This window comes from Centruroides vittatus, unplaced genomic scaffold, assembly GCF_030686945.1.
Source record: "Centruroides vittatus isolate TY-2023 unplaced genomic scaffold, ASM3068694v2 contig_1427, whole genome shotgun sequence".
Classification (NCBI taxonomy): domain Eukaryota; kingdom Metazoa; phylum Arthropoda; class Arachnida; order Scorpiones; family Buthidae; genus Centruroides; species Centruroides vittatus.
Window position 1 is genome coordinate 1338574 of NW_027120893.1, and position 21318 is coordinate 1359891.

The window sequence follows — 21318 nt, forward strand, 5'->3', positions numbered from 1 at the left end:
AAAGTTGACTTGCTTAATGAACAATGTTTTGCATAACAAGTGACAAGGAGAGGGGAAGTCCCAGATTGTGCGTATGCTCCATCAGTCTGTGTTTAGCACTCGTTCTGCTAGCATCTTAGTGTTGCTTGTGATCAAACATTTTTCCAAACTCGTGTTCACACACATAACCTATAAACGTTAATAACCATTCCCTGTTATATGATAAACACGCCAAACGATATGCCAAATTCTTGGGCTATGTAAAGGCTATAATTAAATATTAGAAATTAATTAATTTGACTAGAGGTAGGCAGTTATGCTGCCCTCTCGTATTAAATTTAATGATCAATTCTAAATTAAATTTTTAAAATGTCCGAATTAAAACTTAATTATTTATAATTATTAAATTTAATATGAGATGGCAGCATAACTGCCTATTTCTAGTCAAATTAATTAATTTTTAATATTTAATTGTAGCCTTTACATAGCCCAATAATTTGGCATATTGTTTGGCGTGTTTATCAGACATGTTAGAGAGGTTGTGGCTGACGTTTTCATCACAAAAATGTGAACGTCGGACGTTCAGCACTGCCATCCTGTAAGCCTAGGAGTTTGACAATGGCATTTGGCACGTCGAGCATGATTTCACTGACATTCCAAATGCCATTGTCAAACTTCTAGGCTTACAGGAAGGCAGCGCTGAACATCTGACATTCACGTTTTCACGATGGAAATGTTGGCCGCAACCTCTTTATTATGTGTGATTTTTTTTTTTTTTTTTTTTTTTGTTTTCTTTGTTTCTTTATGAATTTGCATTCTAGGTTAGTTCATTCCATGCTAGAAGAAAAGATGAAGATGCTCCTTAGCAATGTATATTGCAGACATGGGCAAATGCGGCTCCAAGAGCCGCATGCGGCTCTTTTTGAGGTACATGCGGCTCTTGCTGAAAGTATTAATTTCTGTTTTTTTATTATTATTTTTACTATTTTATTTTTATAATTTTGTGAAAATATGTTTATTAAAAAATTCAATATTTGTTTTATATTATATTTATATTATATAATAAAATCATGCGCCTTACCATACTATCCGCCACGACAGTGCAGAACTGCGGCTCCCATGCATTTTGCAAAACCTACATTTCGGCTCCCACTGAACTCTTGCTTGTCCACCCCTGGTATATTGTATAGTTTTCATTGAATAAACATTATACATAGAATATTTGAGTATTTTTTTCAGCATGGAACGCATTATTGTATTTACACATGAAACATTAATTTATATGGGAAAAACTGTTTTGCATTATGAGTAAGATTCTGGAATGAATTATGCTCTCGTTAAGCAAGGTTCCACTGTATATTTGTGTGATAGATATGAAATAAATATATACATACATACATACATATATATATTCAAATTGCTATTTTCTACTGAAGCTATTCAAATTGATTGATAGAATTTTATATATTATTTTCTCTTGATTCTTGACATACAACATATTACTATACAAACAATGTTTCTTAAGAATCCTTAAAATTTTAATGCCAGATTTTATAAATGTTTCAAGAACTATAATACATTGATTTGATATTATTATTGAGTTGAAGGTTATTATTATTAAATTTAGAAATATATTTTGTATTGTATTAATAATATTTATTATAAAATTATAATTAAAATTACCATTTTTCAATTATTATTTTTTAAGTCATTTAGAAAAAGAAATAGAAAAATTAAAGGAAAAAATAGCTTTATTTGAAGAATTACTTGGTGAGAAAGATAAAATTGTTGTAAACTTGACAAATGAGATTTTTGATTTGGAAACAGAAAAAAGACAAAAAAGTATTGAAAACAGAACAAATAGCAATGATTCATCTGAAGAAAGTCAAGGAAAACAGTCAAGATTTATAGTTGAACAAGATGAGATGGAAGATCTTCAAGTAAATTTTATTTATAAATTATATTAATTAATTAACATTACATAAATCTTATATATTTATATTAAAATTATAGACACTTGTATTAATGATGATTTAATTAAACTTATGACAGGTTCATATATAGGGTTTGTGACAGATTAAGTATTAATTTGAAAAATTTCTCTTCATCTCTTTTAGTTTGCTTTTTACTCAGACAAAGTCTGTGAAACTATTCTTTACATTTTGGTTTACAGAATTGAAAAATACTTTTTAAATTCTATAAACCAAAATTCTTTGAATTTGTCAATAACAATTACTTATGATCATGAAATCAGTTGTATGTTAACTTAATGGATTGAATATGTACTGGTGATTATGAAAGTGATCTAAATCAAAAATGGGAAAACATTGAATTTATTTCACAAACTATTTGTAAAATTATGCAATTACACAAAATACCTATTTTACAAGAGTAAATATATTTGTATATCCTTTTTTTATACAATGCAATATTATAGTGATGTTTTATTTTACTTGAAAATATTCATTGAATTTATTTCATAACAAAATTTTCCAACATTCAGGTTATTCTTTCTGACTGACACAACCAATTATCTTGAGGTTCAGAACCTCAAGATAAAAATTTTGATTAATACCTTGTTTACAATGAAGTCCTTGCAAACTGAAAATGAGATGATTATTACTTTGACATTTGACTTTAGTTGCTAATTTTTTGGTCTTAGAGAACTCAGTGCTCTCCATTGTGATGACTTGATTTGTTTCTACGTCTGAATCATAAATCCAAACTTTTCATTGCTTGTTATGATATTACCTAAAAAATCTGGTCTGATTTCTCCCCTTTTCGTGAATTCTCTTCATATTTTCAGTTTGTTTAAAGTGAGGATTGAGGTGAGGAACAAATTTGACAGCAACATAATTCATGCCAAAAACATTTTTAAAATGTTTTATAAGAGTCATATGATATCCTACTTTTTTTGCAATCTCCTGATTAAAATCAGTTACCAGTTAGCATGCATACAGATATGCAAACTTGGATAAATTTTTCATACAATTTTGGAATTTGAAGACCTACCTTATCCTCATCTGTCTTATTCTTTACTAAATCTTTCTTTAAAGCATCAAAGCAATTCAAAATATATGGTTTATTTCAAAGTATCTTCTTCAAAGGCTATTTTTAAAATTTGATGATTCTGTTTCCATCTTCCAAATTTAAAACAAAATTTCACACAGACATGTTTTTCAATCAGTTTTGTCTTAAAAATTGCCAAGACAAAGAAAATAGAATTACAGAAATCACTATAAATCTCAAACGGAAATACTTTATGATACAAATTAAATGGAAATCAACTCACAATTGATTACTACAATTGATTATATTATAATTATAATGTCATTAGTTTCCCTTTCCATTTGCTAGCTATAAAATTATGTATGTAGTCTGAGTATATTTTGATTAAATGTTATATAAACTTATGTATACTATATGTCTTATGATGATTTTATGTAAAAAATTTATATTAATATACTTTGGTTTAGTTCTGCTAGAGTCGGATTGTATTACTTTAAATTGCAAATATTTAGTTTTAGATTGTCAATTTAAATGTAATTCCATTATTTTATTAAAATCTCTAAATTTTGAAAGCAGTATTTGTCACTTTTGGAAATAATTTTAATTTGTAATGATTTCATTTATGCATCTATTAATATTAAAACAGTTAAACATTCAGAAATTAGCTTATTTAAGAAAATTGCGTCAATAGAAGAGATCAAAATATTTGCACTGATTAGTATAACTTGTAAACTAACCCTATATTATGATATTCTATCAAACTGTGTTTTAATTTTTCTGTGGAGATTTAATGTGTTATTGAAAATTAGTGAAGTAATAATTTTGATACCTAAATACCTGCTGCAAATATATAAATTTAATGTAATTGTCACTTTCAATCTATAATTTCAGTTCATAAAAGAGTAATTCTTATTATGTATATAGCTATTTATTTGTCATTAAATTTTTTAGGATGCATTACAAGCTTTTGAATTGCAAAACAAATTTCTTAATAAAGAAATTCTTGAATTAAATCAGTTAAGAAAGTATGGAGAAGAAAGAGAACATAAATTAATAATGTAAATAAATCAATTTATTCTGACGTTTTATTTAAATAAAATTATATGTAATAATTTTTTCATTATTTTAATGTTTTAATTTATTATTCTATAGTAAATGTAGTGAGTGGGAAGCAAAATGCTGCCAGATTCAGAGTAAATTGTTATATTTGTTAAAAGAACTAGATAAACCACATTCAGGTAAATATCCTAATTAGTATGAAAAGTTAAAATAAAATGTAATAATCCACAAAACTATTTTAGATAGTCAAACTCAGGAAACTATACGACGACTTTTGGATGAAGCTACTTTGGACAATTCTCGTCCAAATTCATTTTATGTATCAACTTGGGCTAAGTAATTAAAATTGTTTGCAGATAAAAAAATATATTAAAAATTAAAGCTAAATACTATTGTGTAATAATTTATTTACAGTAATAAAGACTATGATGATCTTGGTTTTAATTGGAAATGGGGTAAAGAAGAAGATTTATTAGCAAGCAAAGCTGAAAATTTGAAAAAAAGATCTGAAGATATAACAAATAAAATGAAGGTTAGTCAATTATATCATTTACATTAGACTAGTGATAGGAAATTTATAGTTACTAAATCTTTATGATAGTTATGTACTGGGTACATAACAAAGCCTGTCATCATAGCAATATTGATTGTACAAAGAAAAAGTTTTTTATAAAATAGAATTAATTCATATTTAGTTTCAGTAAATATTAAATATTATTTAACTAACAATATCTATTTAAATTTAATAATACTGTATAAATGGATAAAGTTAAATATCTCTACTTCCAAATTTGAAAGATGATTTGTTCGTTTAATACTTTATTTGTTGAAAAATCATCCACCCTCGTATTTTCGGTATCCAAATTTTAGATAACTTTTTCTGAACATTTTAAAATAACAAATAGAAGAAACATTGAAAAACTGCAGTGTCTTCACATATCAATAAACAGGAAAACAAAGTCATTTAGTAGAATCAACTTTTATTCAGAGGTTCTTTGCCTTAATATGCAAAAGTTCTCTTAAAAAGTACATTTCAAACACTATTTTTTTAAAGTGACTTTGCCATTCTAATTTTTATTTTCTTATTTTCTGAACATTTTTTGTAAACTATTTTGGTGTGAAATATCTCAGAATTATACTCATTTTATGAAATCTTTGATGATTTTTATTATTAAAAATAATAAAATTAAAAAGTTTATGAAATATTCTTGAACATGAACAAAAAGACAGAAAATAGTATACATAACAGCTTCAATAATTAAGTCTTAAGATTTATTTAAATATTTTTGTGTAGTACTAATTCACATCTTCCTCTCACTTTCGAGCATTCACTGAATAAAAATGAACATTTTTGGCTACCTTTAGTGTGTCAAGTTAAGCAGATTCTATATCGAATGTCTATTCCAAGTTTTATAACTAGGTTAAGCAGGTAGAGAATCTGCTTAATCTGACTCAGGCCACTGAAGGTAGCCAAAAATGTTCATTTTTAATCAGTGAGTATTGGAAAGTGAGAGGAAGGTGTAAATTTTAGTATTTAGAAGATAGTTCCAGCTTTAGAATTAACAAGTTAAAATTTTTGAGTAGCTCATTTATCTTCAAAACATTGCTAACGATTAATAAAAAATAAAATTACAACAAATATAAACATCCATTAACTTGATTTTTGATTAAAACCAAATGGTCTGCTGGATTATATTGGGATATAAATAAATTAATATTAATTTATTTATAAATATATTTATTATAATATTTGTAATTATTAAATATATCAAGAGATGGCACCTAATGTCTACCTCTAGGCAAAATTGCTTAATATGTAATTATTAAATGGTAGCCATATTATATTCCAATATAATCCAGCAGATTGTTTGGCCTTAAAATTATAGCATGATACAATATCACAAATTAAAATATTTCAAAATTAGTAGAGAAACACTGTAGAATAATATAAATACTGACTCAATTCATACTTTTTAAATATAATAACTGTATGAAGAAGTATTGAGAATCACTCTGATACTAATTTAAATCAATAGCATTTATTAAATATTTTATTAATTTTTAAAGAAGGAAAAAACTTTGATTTTTGAAATGTTAACTTTTATTTAATTTTAATAGGATTCAGAAATAGTTTCATGGCGAGTGAAATGGGACAACTTTATGGCTAATGTTAATACTAAAGATTTACCAAGAAGTCTTGAACTTAAAATGTTAATTCGTTCTGGAATTCCACAAGAATATAGAGGAAAAGTCTGGAAAAGGTAATTATAATAATCAGTCTCAAAATTGTATTCAGTATGCATAGAAAGGTAATGCTCATAATGTAGATAGATAATGGATTTATATTAGAAATATAAATATTTTAGTTTTATATAAATAAACTATAAATTTAAAGAAATAAAATTTTATTTCATACTTGGAAATCACTATAAAGTTAAGAAAAGTATTATTTAACAATTTGATTGCTATTATTTGGGAATTTTGATATATCAACCTTCTCTAAATATAATAGCGAGGTTGAGGCCGAAGTTTTAAACGTGTAAATGTGTACGTCGGACGTTCAGCGCTCCTTTCCTCTAAGCCTACAAGTTTGACAATGGTGTTTGGAAAGTCAGTGGAATCATTTTCGACATTCCAAACGCCATTGTCAAACTTCTAGGCTTACAGGAAAGCGGTGCTGAACGTCCAACATACACGCTTTTGTGTTTAAAACTTCAGCCTCAACCTCGCTAATAACACAATTACTTTCTATTTGATATATGAAATATGAAGACAAATACGTAATATGTTTATTATTTTTGTTTGTTTTTATAAATATTATGAAAAATCAAAAGTAATATGCAAAGTGTATTATTAGCATATGACAATAACTTTTGAACATTTTGTTAATTTTAGATGAAGAAAAGTAATTTATAATTAAAGCCAATCAACGAAAACTGGGTTATTACTCCAATAGAATAACTACAATAATACCAGCATATGTTTGTAGTAAAGTTTATTCTTTTTGCTAGATATTGGTGTTGTTCAATTGCAATTTATAATTATTTTCATTTTAAGTTGATTACAAATTTTTATGATAGACTGTATAATTACTGAAGTTTTAACATAATTTTGATCAAAATAAAAATGTCTTCACTATTTAATGAAAATAAATAACATCAATCTCTAACCATATCCTTAACAATAAAAAAAAAAAACGTTCTTGTAGTGTTAACTTCTTCAGAGTTTAATTTTTTTGTTTATTGTTTTTATATTTATGTTAATTAACTTTAAAAAATAAATATGCTTTTAAAAACATTTTAAAATAATAATACCATTATTAAAATATATTATTAAACTTTTAATACTAATAATAATTATTGATAAAAAGAAAATAATAGAAAAGTGTTTTTACTTGGTAGATATGTTACTGAAATATCCAAGTAAAAAAAAAAAATAGTTTATATGGTAAACCAGAAGATTAGTTCTAGACTAGTAAAAATTATGTTATAAATCAATTAATACAATAAGATATGTTTAACAAAATATTTTAATTAAAAAATCAGAGGTGAAACAATTGTAATTTACTTATCTGTAAAACTTAATAAATGTATATTATTCATACAAATTTTATGTTTTAAAAGTTCTAAGAACTTTTTTAAAAAGGCAGGATTTTTTTTCAAATATGTTATTGATCTATTATATTTTAAAAAATGATTCACAAGTTGTGTAAAAAGAGAATCGACTTTTCCAGACCATGTTAAATGAAAATCATGTAAAACAAAATTGTGTGTATATATATATATATTTTAAGTAACTTTTTACTCATTTCTGCATTTATCATGTGCACTGAAATGATGCATGAAAAATATCTTCAATTTTTAGCCTATTTATTAGGCTAAGAAGTATTGATAAAATTGGAAATTTAACATATATTATTTATAACAGATATTTTTTTAAAAAATTCTACTTTAACATCAAGTTTATTTATATTTCTTTTAGATGTGTCGATATGAGAGTTGGTCAGTTTAGGTCACAATGTTGTCCTGATTATTATGAAAATCTTCTTTGTGCAACTGCAAATCTCAATAGGCTAGATCCTGCTGCAAAACAGGTTAATTTATTTTTAATTATTTTGAAAAGTTTATATCTTTAATTTTGATAGTATTATTATTATTTTTTTTTACTTATTAAAATATATATGGTAAATGTATAATTATTATATAGTGATATGAAAGTATATAGTGTTTTTTGAATTTTTTTAATTTTTAGTTTTTATGTCATACTTTCTATTTTTACTTACTCTGTTATAATAATTTTCTGATAGTTTCAGTTCTATTCTTTTGTTTTAAATATTTCAAGTAAAGGTTACAAAAAAAATGTTTTATAACAGATAATATGTATATAATTGAACGTTTGATTATTTTAAATATAAGCTAAAGTTTTTTTTGTTTTTATCTCTTGAACACTGTAGTACAAACACTTGAACACTATGCAATTTTCATCTTTAGATTTATTCGATTTTGTTGATATGTGTATCTATTATTTACATACATTTTGGGTTAAAACACCCTTCCTTAGCCAACTAAAATTACAGAAATACATATGAATTACAAATATAAAAAATTCAGTATACACACACAAGGGAAAAAATCCTTCAATATACACAAAACAAATATCATACCAGATATACTTTAAGATCACAAATTCCAAAAAAATTTTACACATTTTTGCATGACAGATGGTCAATTTATACCTCTAATTATTCCCTATTATTTAATAAATATTCATTAGTTTTCATGTTAATTGACAAAGTTCTTTATACATATATGAGACATATCTTTGCTTGTTTCTGGTTTTTGCATTTTGCACACTCATAGGGTACCTTTACACATGACGTCTATTTTTCTCATGTAATAGCATGGACTAATCTATTCTCCACTTTTGGAACTGATATAACTAAGGCTGCAAGCCTATTTTTCAACATTGAATTAAGTTCATTACTTATTACTAAACTTATTACTTATTATTAACTTATTACTAGTTATTTTCTTGTTTGTAAATTTTATAAATTTATTAAAACATTCCAACCCATTGCTTTCAAAAATGTATACCATCTGTTTGGCACTGAATAATCTAAAAAGTAATTCTTTAGTAATGATTTCTGTAAACAGGCAATACTATACCAATTAATGTTCATAGCTAGCCTTTTTTTCAAAATTTTACTCATACTTTAAATCACAAATTCTTAGTAGAATTGAGGTCAAGATGACATCTAGACATTTTTCATCCTATAATAATTTTAATTACCCTTTATTTTGAACAGTGACTATACAACGACGTAGAATTTTTTTAAATTTATGTTTTGGATATCCCTAAAGAGGACTTTGTATTATATCTGTTTATTTTCTAATATTTCAATATAATTTTTGGCTTTCATTGTTACATCTATAACTACAGTAGATATATAATCCTAGACATTATTTTGATCTGTAATACAATGGTTTTATGACAGTCTGACCTTAGTACAAAAGCACTAATCTGATTTTTTTTTCTTTTTAATCTTCAATGATACATAAAGCATTTTTAAGATTGATAAAGAAAATTCATTTAGAGAATACATGTAAGCTGATTTTTATCTGATTATTAACAACTAGCAGACCCGGCCACGCATTGTTGTGGCTCAAAATGTATCTATTATAAATGTATAACACTTCCCCGTGGGGAAGAATTTAAAAAAATTCCTTCTTAGTATACATTTTGTTGACGTACCCTATTAAAACGCAATCAAAAACAAAAAAACCGCATCTAAAATAGTTTAATAGAAGCCGAGTTCTTCACCGTAAGCTTTAATCCTGTCCCTCGCCCCCGCGCGGGAATATCGATAAATCCCTTTTTAGTGTATATTCTGTTGACGTACTTTATTAAAATTCAATCAAAAACGCAAAAACCACGTCTAAAATAGTAAAGTAGAAGCGGAGTTTTTCACAGTAAACCTTAATCCTGTTCCTCTCCCCCACGGGGGGGAATATCGAAAAATCCCTTTTTACTGTATATTTTGTGACGTACCATATTGAAACGCAATCAAAAACGCAAAACACCGCATCTAAAATAGTATAAATAGAAGCGGAGTTCTTCAGGTAAGCCGTAATCCTGTCCATCTCCCCCAATGGGAGGAATTTCGACATGTATATTATATAAAAACACGTGCGTATTCAAATGCAACGTTGTGTCAAAATTTCAAAGGAATCGGTAGGAACAAACGAACATTACATTTTTATTTATATAGATAGATAGATGATCTGCTTTAGTTTATCCTCACAGAAAAGCATAATGCCTTACAGAAAAGCAAACTTAGGTCGTCGGAGTTAGCGCCATCTGTTCGACATAAAAGCCTTAATCCTAGATGATATCTTTTAATTTATACGAATGTTTAACGGAATAATATATAGCCTATGTCCACCCTGAAGGTCCATTCTAAATATTGGTGAAAGAATTTTTGAAATCGGATGAGTAGTTTCGGAGATTACCTGTTACAACCAAACTTAGTTACCTCTTTATATATTAGTATAGATAAGTAAAAGTTTTGTGATACTATATAACTGTGGATTGCAACTCTTTCTTGGTCTCCTCCTCCACCTGTACTGATTACAAACAATGGAGATAAATTGTTGAATAGTGAAAAAGATCTTTTGCTACCAGTTTAAAAATATCAAACTAAATTTGATATTAAGAATGAAGAAATGTTCATCAGGACAGTAACTATTCTGCTTGAGATGTTTTTTCTTTTCTGTGCATAACAACTTTTTTATATTCTAAGACATAGCGACTACTATTCTTGAAATAAATTATAAGAATTGTATTAAAATAATATTTATTTAATTTCATATATACTTTTAAAATACTGTTGCTATGTTTGCATATATATATTTATTATTAAAACTTAATATTAAAATATTTTATAATTAATTTATATTCACTAAGATTTTATCTGAAAATTTTAATTTTATTTAAGATTGAACTGGATTTGCTAAGAACATTACCCAATAATAGGCATTATGAAAATCTTGACTCTAGTGGAGTACCTCGGTTACGGAGAGTATTGCTTGCTTATAGTAGACATAACCCAGCCATTGGTTATTGTCAGGTATGTATCTAGAAATATTATTAACTTAATTTAGTAGAAAATTAATAACTTTCTGGAAATAATTCATACAAAATAATTTAGATTTTATAAAATGTTTTATAGTCATTTGTGGTTGAAATAAAGACTACATAGAAAATAAACTTTAAATATATCAATAAATAAATCAAAAATTTAATTCCTCGGAAATATAAAATTTCACAAGAATATTCAATCAAATACTAGTAAAATATGCAATTTCATATAGCTTGATTTGTTACTAGTGTAAGTTATATAACTATTTTTTTTTATATATAGCAGAAGGCAGAATGCTGTTAATACAAATTCACTAAAATAACTTGATAAAACTGTGTTTTTTTTAGAATTATAACTTTAAAGCCATAGTTCATGAAAACCAGTATATTCATGATTTATGTTGAAAATTTTGCACTAGTCATATTTTACAGAATCTAATTGAAAAAAATAAGTTGCATATACTGTAAAACCTGCGTAAATTGAAATTACCTCTCTCGTAAAAAGATTGTCTCTGTGTGTGAAAATTAATATTTTGGACTGTCACTGGGTGAATGACAGAAAGGAAAGTGGTGCAAGAAATTTTTTTGTATATTCATGATATTTTATATTTTTTATAATTGAATACTGTTGCCAAGTTTTAAATTTTTACTTTGAAATTACTTCTACCAAATTTTTTTTCTGTTTTGAACACATTTTTAGCATTTTCCCCCTCTTTTAACTATATCAGATAAATGTCACGCAGTTACATTTATCTTTAGACTGAAATCACTATTACATATGTAAAAATATTTTAATGATTGGGTTTAATCCAAATTAATTGAAAGTGATTTCCAATTAAAGGTGGGAGTATTTGAATTCACAAATTGAAAACTGTTTGATGGTAATAAGGATCTTATTGTTCTTGAGAACTTGTGTTAGGTATTCAAATACTTCTCAGATGTGATCCTTATGAGCTTATATGATAGAAAGCGAGCCAATTTGAATACCAAGAACTAATGTCTTGCTTTGTCATCAGAAATTCTAAATGCATTACAATAATACAGAGACTAAGTTATTATATGACTGAATTGTATATTTTAATGTAAACATATATATTTTATAAAATATGTAAATATAAATTTTTAAGTGCAATAATTTAATTGTGAGAAAGAACACATATTGAGAAAAGTAGCATTTATAACATAACGTTAAAGTTATTTCTTTATAATTTTTGATAAATAACAGTTGAACATTTTTCAGACTTCTTCATATAGCTTCAGATTATTTTTTTAAATAGACAGAATATTTTATTCAAGAAATAATACTGAATTCTCTAGCTTTTTATCAGGTAATTTGAAGAGATATTGCTAGTTTTCATTAAGAAACCAGTGTTCTAAAAAGGATATACATTATTTAGTTTAGATATGTTGATGTCTTGCATATTTATTAAAGATTTCTGAAAAACAGAAAAGTTTATCCATGTTATGAATTATAACAGACAAGAATTTGATTCTGTGTATTGATAAACAGACTTTTGTACTTTGGATAAGAATATGAGAATGGCCACTTCGGTCTTCCTATATTCATACAAAGTCGTAAGATCTTTTAATTATAAAGTTTTATCATATAACAGTGTAAGAAAAAGATTTTTTTTTGGTCCTGTCTATTAGGATGGAGGCTGCAAAAAATAAAAAAATAGAGATTGCTTTTATCAAAAATACAGCAAGACATTTTGGCTGTTGTATTTTTGAAGCAAAGTAATGAACAAACATTACATTAATGCAAAGCATTTCACATTACTTTTTAATTAAAGTAGCAACATTACTAAAATAAAGTTATAAAATAAAATGAGAAAAAATATTCTGACCCATGTGTACAGCATACTTTTATCACATCCAAAATTATTCTGAGTTTTAAATTAAAATCAAAGGCATAAAATTATCAAGCTAATAGAAAAGGATTATTTCTGTGTACATATTAAAAGTTGACATGATAAGAGATTTGTCTGGTAAAAAATTAAAAGTTAAATTAGATCTTAATAAAACATCATCATTTTATATGTACTGAAATCTTATTTCATTCTTTATAAGGAGCACATATAGGAAATGAGTATAAAAGAATACATGAACAGAAGGATGCAGCAAAAATTATAATTACTACTGCATTGATTGAACAGGTCTTTAAGATAGTTGTAAAACTTAAATGGAATAGCCCCTTCATTATTATGCTAGCATTTCTAAAGTATGATGTTACATGATTCTTTTATCAGTAAAAGATGTAAAGATCTTTTTTGAATACTTTTTATATTTTATTCATGCAAAAATTCTAGGATATGCAGATATTTTACTTTAATTACATATTTTTATTAAAGCTTCTTCTTTTTAGTACTGTTTTAACATAGACAATTTTATTTCAACTAGGGTATAAATCGATTAGCAGCTATAGCACTATTATTTATGGAAGAAGAAGATGCATTTTGGTGTCTCGTTGCTATTCTAGAATATATTATGCCTGCTGACTATTACAGCAAGACGCTTATAGCATCTCAAGTTGATCAAGTAAGATTTACATAGTCAATATATAACTAAAGTAGATGAAATAAATTTAAGAAATTTTTTTTATGCATAGATATATGATTTATATATACAGTAATACCTCTACATATGAATGCTTCAGGATACAACATGAAATTCGAACATATTTTTGCTCCACGGTACGAACAAAAACTCGCCATACAATGTTACATTAGTTCACAGCGCCACCGCCATGATCACATGTTCCTTCTGCTCATTGGTCTCAGTCCACATGTTTGCTTCATCGTGGAAAGATCTCGCTCGTTGCACTCTTACATTTTGTTGTGTTATTTTGCAAAAGTAGGCAAAGCCAAATCACTTTGGATAGATATTTTACCAAGCAACCTCTATCCAGTGAAAGTGCTGGTGGAAGTGAAGGAAAGAAAGCAAAAAGCAGTGAATAAAAAAAATTTTTAAAAATATATAAAACAGAAAAGATAAAAAAATTAGTGTTAAGTTATTTTTAAGTTATTGTTACATTATGTTATGTAAGTTAAGTTTTAGTATCATTTCCCTTCTCCCTCTCTTTTGCCACCAATTTAGACCTCCATCGGCGTCTATCCTCAAAGGTAAAGTGCAAATAAAACTGCATCTTTTTTATTAATTATTATTCTATTATGGTTATTTATACATTTACAACTACAAAATGCATTTTTCAGTGTTTTCCTTACTAAAGTTTTTTTTTTTTCCTTCAATGTACTACTTAGCTTTAATTTGAGTGTGTTATTCTTGTTGGAATGGATTATTTGGTTTTACATGTAATCATATGGGGAAAAATGATTCACCTTACGACGTTTTCATGATATGATCTCAGTTTAGGAACAGATTAATTTCGTATCCTGAGGTACTACTGTATATATGTATATATACATATAATTCAATAATTTGATTTATAGACAAAACTAATTGATGATTTATCAGAATTTATGAAGTATATTAAGATTTTATAATAATAGTTTTTCTTCTTTACATGTGTTTAAAATTGATATTGGGTTGCTCGGAAATTAATTTCGTTTTTTTACCAGAGGAATTAGTTGTATTTTTACCCACCAATTTCGTTTTTAACAATATTATATATTTTGACAGCTGACATTTCAAAGCTTATTTGTAAAAAAATTTTGCTTGATTCTGTGCAATTGGTTTCTTGGTGTCCCATCAAATATGGAAAATTGAAAGCATCATCTTTGGCATATTTTGCTTTTTTTATTATCAAAATAAAATAAAAATGCTGTTTAAGCAAGAAAAAAATTGTATGACATGTATGGAAAAGATGTGTTAACAGAATGACAGTGCCAAAACTGGTTCAGAAAATTTTATTCTGGCAATTTCGATATTGAAGATGCACCACATTCTGGATGGCTAGTTGAAGCTGATGAAGGCAAAATAAAGGTATTGATTGAAGCAATGTGCTGAATAACAACATGAGAAATTGCTAAGAGATTAAGTTTGTCAAATTGAACCGTTTATGATCTCTTGAAATAACTTTGTTTCATTTCAAAGCTTGGTATATGGGTTCCACATGTTCCTAAAAAAAGAGATTCTCTCTTTGGTGGGATTTTAAAAGAAGTTTTTTTTGAGCTTATACCAGACAAGTCCACAATTAATTCGAAAGTATACTGCCATCAAATGGCCAAATTGAGTGATACCATCAAACAAAAAAGCCCAGAATTGACCAACAGAAAAGGTATAGTATTTTACTATGATAATGCCAGATCTCACAAGTTTGGTAACTTGTCAGAAGCTGTTACAGCTTGAATGGGATGTGCTACCACACCCACCATATTCACCAGATCTGGCACCCTCAGATTATTACTTGTTCTGGTCTTTACAAAATTTTTTTAAACGGTAAAACATTTACTTCAAATGAGGATGTCAAAAATAACTTTGATCAGCTTTTTGTAACCACAGACCAAACTCTTATGAACGTGGAATCATGCTACTACCAGAAAGATGGCAACAGGTATTTGACTAAAATGGTCAATATATAATTCAATAAAATATTTATATATTATAAGAAAATTGTTTTTTTTTCCATGAAAGGAAAACAAAATTACTTTCTGAACAACCAAATATTTTTGTAATTACAATACAGCTCTAACATTTTAAATCAAGTATCCTAAATATAAAATATTAAGTATATTTTATATAGCAAATTAATAAGAACACTTTTATTAAATCTTAATCTTTAAGTGTTTAATTTTAAGATCACACACTAAATTTTTATGATTAGATATAGGAAAAATATATTATTTGTATTTGGTAACAGGTGATCGTAAAGTAATAAAATGGTTTGAATATATAAAATATAAAATGCAAAACAAAAATATTTAATAGAAAGAAAAAGGTAATTAACCGAATTAATTTATAATATAATATATGCGGCCGGATGGCCGAGCGGTCAAGGTTAGCAGCCTACCGCCCTGGGGGACCCGGGATCGAATCCGGACGGGTCGAGAAATCCCCAGGAATTTTTCGGGGGTGGTCTGTCCGGATATGTCGGTCCCTGTCCCTCACCACCCGGCTGCCCCATTGTGGGCCTGGCCGAACCCATAATGGGCTTGCTATAAGAGGCTTTCTTAGTGCCCACTGGGTGGAAAGAGTTACAAAAAAAAAAAAATAATATATGCATTTTAATTATTTAAAACTACATTTTTAGTACAGTAATTTTTAAACTGCAGGTAATTGAAACTGGTTTTTCAGTTACTTGTAATTTGAAAATTTCAATTTAAAACAAATTCAAAAATTAGAAATTCATAACTTTGAACTCATAAATTATGTAAATGCCTGCTTTGGCTGCATTATGAAATTGTCCTTTTGTCTACTGTTTTCAACTCACAGTTATAGGATAATAAAACTGAAATTATGTAAAACTGACGTACCTACAACATAAGTTTTAATTTTGTTACTAAAGTAGATTATATAAAGTTAAAACTGTTTTATTTAATTGTATGTAAATTGATGCAATTGTATTTATTGCTTTGTTATAAATGTTTATAAATATTCAATAAATATTTATAAACATTTTTAATAAAGCTGTGATAAATATTTAAATGAATTTCCAAACCTCAATTCTTCAAGAAACCCAAAAACTTATTCACACCAAGCTGTTTTCAAGAAATGTCATTTTCTCACTAAATATTCAAACTTACATCTGTTTTATTATTCTAAAGAACATAAAATATTACTTTTATAGAAAAATATTTAAAACCATATGTTTGACCATTGTGAATTACAGTAATACTGAAAAGTTATATGAAATGTGGAAAGAATTGAAAGAAACATGTTTAGTAAAAATGAAAAGAAACATAAGAGTGTAAATAATAATGACATTTATTATTATAATGTTGAGCTATATGTAATATGAGTTCAAAGCATAATTAATGTAAGAAAAAATTTAAATATAATTAGAACATTTATTTTTCAAATATATAACTGTAAAACATCTTGTTTATGCACACATTGCTAAAACATTGTACATTTCATTACTCTTAAGAACCTAGAATTAAGTTTAATTTGTTAAGATGACATATCTTTCTGAAATATGTTTTGGTATAAACAGTTTTTTGGCTTTATTAAAGATTTATTTGTTATCTGAAATTCAATATTGAGTTGTTATTTCTTACTGTTAAAGATTTAAATGAATTTAATTTTTTTTTATATTGCCTATAATACACACACCAAAGGTTTTTTTCAGCATCAGTTTTGCTGGCAGGACTTTTGTAGATGTTGTCAGGGAAGAATCAAACAGAAAAATAAGATCATTTTATTATCTTATTTTTCTATTTTGATCTTTTACTATTGCCATAAGTAAATATAAAAATTTAATAAAATGTTCAAGTATTATGTTATTATGAAAATGATAGTCACAAAGTATTAGAAAATTCTTTATTCTATATTGAAATATTACAAAAAAATTTATTGTAATATTTCAATATAATAAACACCTGATAACTCATAAATTTTCTTGAAAACAGTAATTTAAAATTTCTTGACAATAGAAAAATGAAGCCTATAATTAATGAGAGATTTGATGTTTGGAAGTCTGTAATACTGTGCATATTACTGTAGTCAATTACTAAAGACTGTACATCTCTATAAACTGTACTGTCAAAAAACTTTTGAGCTCATTTCTTATAGTAATAAACTTACACTATAACTTAAGCTCACAAGACAATAAAACTTCTGCACAGAGCTGATTGTAATAAATTACTGTATTACATATCCATATTCTCATTCTTACCATATCACTGGAGAAAACACTGTGCTAACTCAGACAACATTTACCTCCTATTAGTCCAAGTTAATGGAAGTTTACTGTATTTATTTATTTGTTATTTTAAAATATTTATTTTATTATATTAATATTTTAAATATTTCCAGAGAGTTTTGAAAGATTTGGTATCGGAAAAACTTCCTCGTTTATATAATCATTTGGATCAGTATAACATTGATTTATCACTGTTCACTTTCAACTGGTTTCTTACAATATTTGTGGATAATGTTCCTGTTGAAATATATTTGAGAATATGGGATGTTTTTTTATATGAAAGTAGCAAGGTTTGTTTGATTTATAATTATTAAATTTCATTAAATGAATTAAATCATTCAAATTTTAAAGTTTTATTTATTCAATTTTTTAGGTTTTATTTCGTTTCTCTTTAGCTCTTCTGAAAATTTTTGAAAATGATATATTACGACTAAATGACTATATGGCAATAAATAGATATTTGCGTAACATGTTAGAGAAATCTATTGATATCAAAAGATTAATACAAGTAAGTCTTATTGCATTTGTATTAGATTAAATGAGGTCTACTTTAATTTTTTCTCCAATGTAAAAAATAAATAGTTATTATTGATATTAAATATAATAAAATAATGTTTCAGCTTCATAAAATATTTTTTGATAATTATTTTTTCAGTTATGAAAGCAAGATTATAGTTAAATTTCAAATTAAATAATTTTTAAATATTTTATTAACAATAAAATGAAGAATTTTCACAAATTTAGTGCTTTATATACCCAATATAAAAAAGGAACATATCAATAAAGTATTTATAGTAATTAAATTTAATTAAAGTTTCATTGAGTTCCTCCATAAACACATTTCACTGCTTTCAACATCTTTTTGAAACATGAAACAGAATGGAAGAGAAGATAAGTTAGAGGACATTTATATTAAGAAGCAATATGGGTTTTTACATTTTTTCAACTTTTCTTCATTAATCCTTACTAACTGCCATGGTGTATGTGAGATGGCACAGCGCATATTTTTCATTTCTTATATTTAAAATTTTGTAAAAAAATCTGAAAAAATTTTGCTTTCCTAACTTTTTAACCTGCAGGACATGCACTACATTTTTCTGCACAAGTACTTTCTAAGGAAAAAAAAAAAAAAAAAATACAACACACAGAGTACAGTAAGAACTCATAAAAAATCCATGGTCATTGCTGTAAATTGAATGTTTGATAGGCAGTTCCAAATGGTGAAAAATAATAAAGGCAAACTTTATGAATGCTGTCCCCATTGTACATGAAATTAATAATTGGAATAAATATTATGTAATTTTAATATGATGATGCATTCACATTAATGTATGAAGTAATTGCTTAAGTGCTAAAATTGGATCATATATAAGAAAATAAAACAAAATCATAAAAAAACATAACAAGAAATTTAATTAAATACCATAGAATAAACAATGAAAATAGGGCAAGTGTATCACATTCCAACTACTCTAAATATTGTGCATTCATGTAGACAATGCAATGGATAACAAGAAAGCAAACAGCTGAAAAGAAGCAATAACCAGTGGGCCATGTACTGTAGACAGTAATGGCAAGTGCACAATTTTTTGTGATAAAAATGTGAAAACAGTGACAAATAGCATACCAAGAAAATGATGCCTATTTACCCACTAGGCAATATTAGGTGCACTGGATATTGTGTGGTCAAGGTTAGATAAGAAGACAATACAATATAACGAAAGAAAATTTATTGGACTGGAAAAGTTAACAATTTTTGTATAGAGAACATTGACTCCACTCAGTGTTATAAACAGTAATAAAGTACCATAACAATGTTTTGAGACTTTCCAAGCATCAAAAGAAATGTCATTTATGCATGTCAAAGTATGCAGTACTATAGTCTGCACAGCAAAAGAGTAGACACGAATCAGCCTGAGCTGGAAGGGTCTATGTCAGATGAAAGGAGACATGTGAGTAATGGTAGAAGTAAGAGTAAGTAATAAAATTTTGAAAAAATAAATAAAACAATAAAATTATGATAAAGAAGGTGTAAACATATTTTAGAAATGTAAAAACCAAAACAGCTGAAAGAGATCAGATTCGTGATCAACTCTCAAGAGGGGTAGCCACATGTTTCCTTCCATTCTTTTCATCTGAGATAGACCTTTCCAGCTCAGGCTGACTCATGTCTACTCTTTCACTGTACAAACTATATAAATACAGGAAAACAAAAATAAACCAATTGTCTAATCATCAAGTCAATGCATACAAATGTATTTTGTGAGATTTTCTTTTCTGGCTGCATCGCAGTTGGTGATGCCACCAGAAACACACATGGCATCAGAGCTAGTCGTCATCATTCTGGTTGGTGGAATATGGTCCTTACTATCATTCATCATGTGGAGTTTTCATGGAAAGAATAAGCACTGGAGGATGATTTCCTCTTTTGTTGTATACCTGTCATCTTCTTCCATTTCAGACTCTGATTTGTCACTTTTTTTGTTCTTCTGCAGCCTTTTAGGCATAATATGATGATTTAGGATGCAAGGAACCTGAGACATCACATTCTGTGTTGGCACTGCTATCATTTGCACTGCAGTAGTAGTTTGCAAGTTCACCCATAGGTTATAATAGGGAACATGTAATAGGCAGAGTTTGGAATGACCTTTCTGTTATATTTGACGCTTAATATTGTCAGTTTGCTTGTGAATATATGTCACTATAATATGTCATTGAATATGCTACATTTCATCCTCTTCACCTCAGACCATCAGCTCATTATCAGTGATCTTTTAACTTGACTTTTTTTGCTTTTCCCAAGTTGAATCACTTGGTGTCTGTTAGACACATGACTCAACTTAAGAAAAGCAACACCAGTTTTTATTCCAAAATTTTGAAATTATTGGCATTGCATCAAAAACTAAAATTGTGTCTTTAATTTCCACATTTTGTCTTTCTAATGATATAAAATACTTGTGGATTTCCAAAAATGTGTTTTGTTTACTTTTTGTAATTTTATCAAAAAACTGAAACAAATAAACATACACACAAGTCAAATGACAATTCTATTTGGAAGAATACTAAAAAGCACTTGCAATACATCATGGTATTGTCTGGCAATTCTGTAAACATATCTCATCAAATAAAGGTTCTACGTGTTATTTTTTCACAAATATTCAGTCTCTTGTAGATTACAGTTTATCAATTTGGCTATGGCTATGACAACCAGATGTGGTGCCTAATCCCACATCTGGTTGTCTGCGAGAAGTCTGTGGTAGAGTGTTTGAGAAACATCTGCAAAATGTAATATCATACATCTTAGAAGTGGACAT

At 27.0% G+C, this 21318-nt stretch overlaps 1 protein-coding gene across 2 annotated transcripts in view; it reads left to right on the forward strand.

Moving 5' to 3' along the window:
• Positions 1 to 21318, forward strand: part of LOC136968294 (TBC1 domain family member 2B-like) — a 107953-nt gene that overhangs the window by 45018 nt on the left and 41617 nt on the right. Inside the window, exons 7-17 of one of the 2 annotated variants that reach the window (XM_067262295.1) lie at positions 1688 to 1919; positions 3940 to 4046; positions 4141 to 4226; positions 4290 to 4383; positions 4462 to 4579; positions 6166 to 6308; positions 8029 to 8140; positions 11042 to 11173; positions 13585 to 13722; positions 18118 to 18294; positions 18378 to 18512. In XM_067262295.1, coding sequence (XP_067118396.1) covers positions 1688 to 1919; positions 3940 to 4046; positions 4141 to 4226; positions 4290 to 4383; positions 4462 to 4579; positions 6166 to 6308; positions 8029 to 8140; positions 11042 to 11173; positions 13585 to 13722; positions 18118 to 18294; positions 18378 to 18512 — 1474 coding nt within the window. Of the gene's footprint in view, positions 1 to 1687; positions 1920 to 3939; positions 4047 to 4140; positions 4227 to 4289; positions 4384 to 4461; positions 4580 to 6165; positions 6309 to 8028; positions 8141 to 11041; positions 11174 to 13584; positions 13723 to 18117; positions 18295 to 18377; positions 18513 to 21318 lie in introns of those variants that run through there. The other variant, XM_067262296.1, reaches the window with a different exon arrangement.